Source organism: Notolepis coatsorum (genome assembly GCF_963971535.1).
Source record: "Notolepis coatsorum genome assembly, chromosome: 16".
NCBI lineage: Eukaryota > Metazoa > Chordata > Actinopteri > Aulopiformes > Paralepididae > Notolepis > Notolepis coatsorum.
The window spans coordinates 109325045-109334359 of record NC_140180.1 but is presented as its reverse complement, the minus strand read 5'-3'; the positions used below and the strand labels follow the sequence as shown (position 1 = coordinate 109334359).

Here is a 9315-nt window from a genome sequence, read left to right as displayed (position 1 = left end):
CTCAGCTACTTGGTAGTGACGTTTCAGGCCTCTCTTTAGAAATAGTACTCTAGGGGCGCTCCAGTAGCACACCATATAGCGTGCTGAGTCGCGAAGCAGTCGTCCCGGGTTCGTTTCCCAGACCCGGTGACCATTTGCCGCATGTCTTCCCTACTTCTCCTCCCGTTCGCCCTCTCCTCTATCGGTCCTGTGTGGCAAGGGGAAAAAAAGCTGTAAAAATGCTAAAAGAATATTTTAAAAAAATTATAAAAAAAATAATTTTACTCTACAGATTTTGTCAGTTTTCCTGTGTTTTAGTGCTTCGCTCATTTTTGTGTTTCTTCTGTCTCAGGACAAACCTCCAACCTTCCCCCGTTTTTTTAAGTAAATAATATCTTCTATATTACTACAGTCAGGGCTGTAAAAAGTACCCAGAAATTATACTTAAGTGAAAGTATGGGTACCGGCTCAAAATCTTACTCAAGTAAAAGTCAGTGTATCTGGCTAAAAACACACTTGAGTAAAAGTAAAAAAGTGTCTACTTTTAAATGTACTTAAGTACTAAAAAGTAAATCGCTGATAGCAGGTGTTTAATCAAAGTGCGGCCGCAGGATTAATTACGTTAACGTTAGTTCGGCCAGAGAAACAAATATACTAATTAAAATTGTTGTACCTGCGAGATTTTTACTTTGTACTTTGTAGGTCTGCATTTTAAATGTAAGGAGTAAAACGTACGTCTTTTTTTCTCTGAAATGTAATTGAGTAAAAGTACAAGTATACAAACCTAATAATACTCGAGTAAAGTACAAATCCCCCAAAACAGTACTTAAGTATTGTAATGAAGTACAATTACTCAAGTACTTTACGCCCCTGGTCCCCAGTCCTCTGGTCTCGCCAGGTTGTTGATGATAAGAGCAAAATAAAACGACACCGGCCTCCTCCTGTTAGGATAATCTCCTGCAGGATTCAAAACATCACCCTTTGTACACAAAACTCACAGACAATCACCTTTTCTTTTCTTTTTTAAATAAATACTGTTTTTTTTTATTCTGTTATTGGCTTTTTACATGTACAAAGCATACAGTATGTTATAGTTTTATCAAAAAGTGGAAAATACTGGGTGTTACATTATGTAACCAATGTAAAAAATAAGTCTTCAATCTTACTTTCCCTGAAAGCAAGAAACAAACATACATTTCAGCGTATGAAAATATCCCATAAAAACAGCTTAAGTAATTTTAAGTTAATAAACAGTACAAAAAGTAGAAACCAGACGTACATGTCGACATAACAGACGAGGACGCAGACAACAACAACGTGATGTTTACATGATTTCTCATGAATAAAAAAAATTTACACAAGTTCATCGCCTTTTTTTTGTTTGTTTTTTTCCTTCTAGTTTTTTTAGGGGTCCTCTTCACATAGAATTCATGCATTTATCCTTTGCTGTCAAATTAACACACTTACTGTAGCATGATTTTATGGCAAAGTCAAACTCTTAACACCCCCCCCCCCCCCAAACCGCCTCCCCTAGTGAATCTAAAAAAAACAAAACAAAAAGAAACCCAGAATTAATAATATCTTCCCCCGAAACTCACATCCTCTAATGTCTATAAGGCAGGGGACTTGATTAATCCTCACTCTGGAGTCTTTACCCTGTCGTCTGTGAGAAAAGACACCCAGACAGAGAGAGAGGGAGAGAGAGAGGGAGAGAGAGAGTACCAGAGAGAGAGAGAAGTTATCCAGCTCAGATCCTAACTGTGACGCTCTCTGTTACCGTGCGAGCGGCGCGGTGCGCTCATGTTCACACCGACCGAGCGCCCGTGTCCTCGTGCCTACAGGTGCAGTCGGGATCAAAACACGCATGTGCTTCCTTTTAAATAAATGAGAAATGTACCCCGACGAACAGGCGCAGACTGTGGTTTCCTATTGCTGTATATATATACTGTTGGAATTCTCTTCCTGCGAGCGTTTTCTATGTTATCGCTCCGCTTATCTCTCGGTTGTGAATGTGACAGAAGTTTCTGCGAAGGAGAGGCAGTATTGGTAATAAAGAACAGACATGTTTGATTAGGATAAGTGGACGGGGCTTTGCAGTCACTAAATTGAATTCAGACATGAATTTATTCAACAAAAAAAGAAAATTGGCCAGACCCGGAGGGTGTCGCCCTAGCTGACCCAATGTCTCACTGACTGACCGACTGACTGACTGACTGACTGACTCACTGACTGAGTGACTGACTGACTGACTGACTGACTGAGTGACTGAGTGACTGAGTGACTGAGTGACTGACTGACTGACTGACTGACTGACTGACTGACTGAGTGACTGAGTGACTGAGTGACTGACTGACTGACTGACTGACTGACTGACTGACTGACTGACTGACTGACTGACTGACTGACTGACTGACTGACTGACTGACTGACTGACTGACTGACTCACTGACTGACTGACTGACTGAAAGACTGACTGACTCACTGACTGACTGACTGACTGACTGACTGACTGACTGACTGACTGACTCACTGACTCACTGATTCACTGACTGACTGACTGACTGACTGACTGACTGAGTGACTAACTGACTCACTGACTGACTGACTGACTGACTGACTGACTGACTGACTGACTCACTGACTGACTGACTCACTGAAAGACTGACTGACTCACTGTCTGTCTGACTGACTGACTGACTGACTGACTGACTGACTCACTGACTCACTGATTCACTGACTGACTGACTGACTGACTGACTGACTGACTGACTGACTGACTGACTGACTGACTGACTGACTGACTGACTGACTGACTGAAAGACTGACTGACTCACTGACTGACTCACTGACTGCGTGACTGACTGACTGACTCACTGACTGACTGACTGACTGAAAGACTGACTGACTGACTGACTGACTGACTGACTGACTGACTGACTGACTGACTGACTGAAAGACTGACTGACTGACTGACTGACTGACTGACTGACTCACTGACTGACTGACTGAAAGACTGACTGACTGACTGACTCACTGACTGACTGACTGACTGAAAGACTGACTGACTCACTGACTGAGTGACTGACTGACTGAAAGACTGACTCACTGACTGACTGACTGAAAGACTGACTGACTGACTGACTCACTGACTGACTGACTGACTGAAAGACTGACTGACTCACTGACTGAGTGACTGACTGACTGAAAGACTGACTGACTGTGGTCAGTGCTGTCGCCTCCTGACTCTCCCGGCGTCCCTACATGAGTTGAGAATAAGATACTGAGTGAAGATCCTCAGCTTCATCGTCCCTCCGTCGGTCAGTAACATTGGCCACATTTCTTTAAACGTCAACAAACGTCGACCGGCCCTGTCACTAACTTAGCGCTATCACTGCTCTACAAAGGATCCATTTGTACTGTTTTATTGTAAACCTCCTGTCGATGCCAAAACGGGCCAATTCCCTGTGGTTGTTGACTAGCCGGTCTGCTGCTAACTTGCTGAAGTCATTTCAGACGGTGCTAATCTAATGTGCTTCTTATCTAGATGTGTGACTAAAGTCACATTCTTACTTCAGACTGTGGCTGCGTTTGTTCTGTGGAATTCCACTCCAGCAAAGTACCTCAGGCCCAAAGCTCAACATTATTATTCCACATGATCCATAAACAGGATTCTGGCGTCTGGTCCCATTAGAATAATCCACATGTTTACATCCAACAGCAAGCGATGGATGGTGAAATGAACGACGAGGTTATATGCTATGAATTATAGAGTCATATATTTTCTACATTTACACTAGCTATCTATTTCACAACTTGTGATCACTAGTTGATTTCCCTAGAGCTCACAACTCCTCTCAAGTGCGTTCCTCGGTAGCAGAGGGGTGTCCCGCGGTGCCAAATGGCTGCACCCTGCTGGTGAAAACACCATTTAATTCTATATTGTGCCATATCATCTTTTAACGCCTGTTCATTATTTAACCACGTTAATATGATCTAGAATTTCCATTTCCTCTTTAACCCTTTCTAGCCCCTGGGCTGGCAGTAAGTGACCTCACCGACAGACGCTCCCACCACAACGCCGCACTGAGTTAGACATGGTTGTTTACATTAATCATAATTCACCAACACATCATCCACACTGGCATGTAATCCGGGTCAACTAGGTGTGTAATCCGGGTCAACTAGGCATGTAATCCGGGTCAACTAGGCGTGTAATCCGGGTCAACTAGGCGTGTAATCCGGGTCAACTAGGCGTGTAATCCGGGTCAACTAGGCGTGTAATCCAGGTCAACTAGGCTCGCCTAGGCCGGTGTTTCTACCAGAGCCTGGGTGTCAATGGATACGTTGTAATGAAGCCTCAAAGAGATGAGCGCATGATTGTACAGTTGAGTTGAGATCAGGGAAAAGACCGGTCAATTGTTCCAAGGTGGGCTTAACCACAAGAGCAGGTATCTTACAGGTGCCAGGTTCTGCCTTACTGCATTGAAAGTCGTCTTATTATTTTTTTTTAATAAAAGAAAAAAAAATGTAATAGTCTGTTGTTCTCTTGAAATTTACAGTCGTCCTTTTCGTATCTTCTTTTAGTGGAGAACGTTACCATATTGTACAGCGTTGTCATAAATAGTCTCATACGTATTGCTCCGCCTCCCCCTCGTTCAGGATGGTCACGGAACCGTCTCCGCTGTTCATCTCAATGTCTCTCGCCGCGGCGTTCTCCGGCAGCAAGGCGAGGTCCTTGAACACGTCGACGTAATGTCCGAAGCCGGGCCCCCAGTTCAGCAGGTTGTCCCAGTTGAAGCCCCCGGGCTGCTGGCCCAGCTTGTGGGGCAGGGTGTAGTGCTGGTCGGCGGGGGGCCCCTGCTGCGCGGCCCCGGGCCCGCCCTCCGCCCTGCGGCTCGAGTAGCTCCGCCTCTGCTTGAGCCGCCCGCCGTAGTCCTCGTCGTCGGCGTCCGACTCGTTGACCTGCGACAGCTTGGGCACGCGGGCGCCGTAGGGCTTCTCCCGCTCGTACTCCATCTCGGAGCAGGTGAAGGAGTCGTGCGAGTCGCTCTCCGACGACGACTCCGGCGCCGGGATGCCGTCGGCCGGGTTGCGGACCCGCGACAGCGGCCGGCGGCAGTCCTCCTCGGAGCTGGAGCGCCCGTGGTCCGCGCTGCAGACGCTGGGGTTGCGCGGCCGCGGCGTGTTGAGGCGCTCCACCTCCTCGATGGACAGCCCCACGGGGGGCCCTGTCTCCAGGGGGATCTGCTCGATGGGCTGCTTGAGCCGGCTGCCGGGCCTGGACGGGTGGTGGCCGTGGCCCGCCGCCATGGTCTGCGGGCTCTTGCTGCGCCGGCCCAGCCGCGTGGCGTAGTTGAACATGGGCGGCGGCTGGCACGCCTCGCCACCGCCGTGCATGGCGTCCAGCGGGCTGCCCTCGCGGCGGGCCAGGTTCAGCTCCCGGGTCGGGGTGTTGCGGTAGAACGAGGAGGGCTTGGTGAAGGGGGCGGGGCTGTGTCGGGACAGAGGGTTGGGCGTGGGGCAGGCCGAGTGCGAGTGGCTGAGCGGGGTGGACCTCAGCGCCTGGCTGTACTGGGGCTGGTAGGTGTAGCTGGTGGCCCCGAGCGGTAAGGGCGACTGGCGGGCGAAGCCCAGCGGGCTGTGTCTCTGGATGGAGAACTTGGGCGTGTGGCTGCGGAACTGCTTGTAGTGCTGGATGATGTCGGCGTCCGACGGGGCGATGCTGCTGGCGTTGTCGATGTCGTAGTGTTCGATGTCGGCCTCCGGGCCGCTGCAGGGCGCGCAGGGGGCGCTGGGCACCGTCTCGCTGTTGCGCGGGATGTCGGTCTCGTCGTAGATCAGGTAGGGGTTCTCCCGCTCGATGATGTCGGGCTTGGGGTTGCCCTCCGGCTGCTTGCGCACCGTCATGTCGTCGCCGTACGGAGGGATGTTGTCGGGGTCGTCGAAGGCCACGTTCTCGCTGCCCTTCTTCTTCTTCTTCTTCTTCTCCTTGGGCTTCTTCTCCTCCTTGGGCACCTTGGTCTTGTTGCGCCCGCGGCAGTGGTTGCACAGGATGAGGCCGAGCACCACCAGCGCCAGGACCGTGGCGCAGCCGCCCACGATGGCGGGCACCGCCCAGATGGGGAGCACCATGTCGCCGGAGGCGGCGGCGCCGGGGCTGCAGACGAAGCCTCCGTTGTTGGCCGACCGGCAGACGGAGCCCGGGGGGCACTGGACGCCCAGGCACGCCACCAGGGTCTCGCAGGCCCGGCCCGTGTAGAACTCGGAGCAGACGCAGGTGAAGCCCGAGTGGGCGTTGGGGACGCAGCTGCCGCGGTTCTGGCAGGGGCCGGAGGCACAGTCGCCGGGCGCCACGCACTGGTAGCTGTACCACTGGTTGACGCACATCAGGCCGTCCCAGCAGGGGCCGCTCTCGCACAGGTCGGGGCCCCGGCAGCCGGTCTTCACGGAGGAGGAGCCCGCGGTGCTCAGGGTGACCAGGCTGTGCTGCCCGCTGAAGGGGAGGGTCTCCCCGTTGTACTTCACGTAGGCCAGGCAGCCGTCGAACCCTGGAGGAGGAGGAGGAGCGAGAGAGAGGAGGGTGAGACAGGGGTCCCCACAGACATTGCAAAATGAAATTCAAGGACTTTCAAAGTACTTTTCCCAGCACAATTTCTTATTTTAAAAGGGCATTTTTTAAATATATATATTATGTTTTTTGGTAGATTTTTTATTTGTTTATTGGACAAGCCCGGCAGAGAGGATGGATGGGAGAAGATATGGGGGGAGGAGGTTTAATAATCGGATCCAATATTTATGCCTTAAAAACCAATTTCCGACAATTAGTTTTACACAATTTTATCATGGATGAACAAAACTTTCAATGCGAATGGTTGGTTTGAATTTCAAGGGCTTTTTAAGCACCTTGTTAATTTTTTTTGCTGTTTTCAAGGAATTCCAGGCCTTTAAATTTTTTTGGTCAAAATCAAGCACTTTAAGCACATCAAGGACCTTGTGCGAACCCTGCTGAGAGAACTGGAGAGCGTCCTGAGCGGCCCGTGAGACAGACACAACGGCCCCCGGACCTGTTTACAAATGACACAGCACTGATTTGTTGTTCTTCTTCCAAGTGAATAACAGGAAGTGATCAGCTATAATCAGAACTAGCAGGCGTGTTATTATTTAGTCAGTGTAATTGGTTCAAGATTAGGACAAGTTTAGGACTGAATAAACTTTCCTTATGAGGAAAAAAAAAACCCACCTCCTCTACAAAATCACACATGGTGAATAAATCCACTGGTACATTTGAGAGAAGAAAATATGATTATTTAAATAAATAAATAAAAAACATTTTTAATGCCAGGGGAATTCATCGTCGGAACCGTTATCGCTGGGAGCCATGCATCTGGGACGGATAAATGGGACTGTGTCTGATTCAATCCTTTTTGCTTTGTGGATTGCCTAACAAATGTTGCCTCGCCGATGTAAATCAACGTTTTTTTCTTCTTTTTATTTAATTTAATATTTTATTGAACTCAGATGAAATCCATTTGTTTTTTTCTCTCTCCATTAGCTTGTACAGAAAGCGGACGCAGGACCATAGATAACACAACTATTTGGATACCGCGCGGTTTAGTGGGGGGGGGGGGGGGGGAGGGGTTCAATGATGCAAGACTTGGCTCAGGTGTGTGTGTGTGGTTGTGTGTGTGTGTGTGTGTGTGTGTGTGTGTGTGTGTGTGTGTGTGTGTGTGTGTGTGTGTGTGTGTGCGTGTGTGTGTGTGTGTGCGCGTGTGTGTGTGTGTGCGTGCGTGCGTGTGGCCGTCAGTATAAAGGAGGCAGCGTGGATCCTGGTCCGCGGCGAGCAGTGATGCCACAGATTACTTGTAAAAGTAATCCGATTACTGATTATTGATTACTCCTTTAAAAAGTAATCCAAGTTACTTTACTGATTACTTGATTATCAGAGTAACTTAGTTACTTTGAAAGTAACTAGGTTACGAAGTCGTCGTCGTTCCCCCAACCGTTTTTTTTTAACGCTTTATTGAAAGTGCATAAATTGTTTTTAACTTGTTTCTCTGCACATAACGTAAATTGTTAAACTAGTGCTTCAGCTTCTGTACCATCAAGTATGGTAAAGCAACAGTCTATGATGCTCACAGCATTAGAGCAGCCAGCCAGTGGTTTTACAAAACCAGTGTATCCATTCACATCTAACAAATGCAGGCTGAACTATTCAATTATATCAACTGTAACTATTAAATTGTTTTTATAAATGTCTCTCTATAAACATACAATCAGTCTCTCTTTAACATGTAAATTAACTGTAAATCTGGCAAATAAGAGCTTTTGCTCTGCCACCATCAAATATACATTAATCAAAAGGGAAAGAAACAATCTCTCTCTTTTGCTGTTTGGCTGGCCTCCGAGTCCTCCTGTACCTAGTCGAAGCGTCGGCTAGTGTTGTGATTCCAGATGCTTTCAATGCAATTGGATGTGCTGTTTTTAGCGGTAGACAGTATTTTGTTTCCTCCGCATATGAACGTGAAGTAGTGACTGAGGCTATACGAGCGTTTTGGGATGGAAGTCTGAACAGAAACTCACTTTTAATTTTGCCAAGCGTTTTGGGGTGGAATTCTCCGACGACGGAGCCCTGCTGTCACACGATTGGCGCATATGTCACATGACGTGCTGTGAAGACCCGCCCTACTCTGCCTCTGATTCGCAGACTGTGGATGGGGAATGTGATTGTACCAAAGCAGATGTCACTCACAGACAGAGTGTCCAGTCACGCCGCGGGGACACATTCTTGTGTAACCCTTTCACTGCCACACTACGTCACTCCCAAAAGAAAAACAGCTCAAAATGTATTTTTGACTGTCGAAAACGAAATAAAATACTGCATTCCGCCTGCATTATGAATTTATGATGAGATAGTAACGAAATAGTAATGCACAGCCACTTGGACAAGTAACTGCAATCAGATTACTGGCTTTTAAAGATTAACGCGTTAGATTACTATTTTCGGGGGAAAGTAATCAGATTACAATAACGCGTTACTTAGTAACGCGTTACCGGCATCACTGGCGGCGAGGCACGCTCGCAATACGTTTGTTCCTGGAAATACACCGTGATCTCCTTGTGTAAAGAGAAGTCAATGAATCATTTTCAAATTGTTCACTTTTACCATATTAGTCCATAGTATTAGGTTATCCACCCCCCAACCTCCCCTGAAATTCTTAACATTTACTGTGTTGTGTAGCAACAGGACGCCCTCTCTTTCACCGTATCCAAACAATTTTCAAGCGCAGGCTCCCGTGGATATTTGATATGCGATTTGGGTCCCGAACCAAGAGATGG

General features: G+C 48.1%; 1 protein-coding gene across 1 annotated transcript in view; it reads right to left on the bottom strand.

Moving 5' to 3' along the window:
- Nucleotides 1–1043: 1043 nt before the first annotated feature.
- The window catches only part of fat4 (FAT atypical cadherin 4), a gene marked incomplete at its 5' end in the record, with an annotated part of 48702 nt that continues 40430 nt past the window's right edge, over nt 1044–9315 (bottom strand). Inside the window, one exon of the mRNA XM_084332153.1 lies at nt 1044–6527. Within this exon, the coding sequence (XP_084188279.1) occupies nt 4606–6527 (1922 nt within the window). The 3' untranslated portion in view covers nt 1044–4605. The remainder of the gene's footprint in view (nt 6528–9315) is intronic.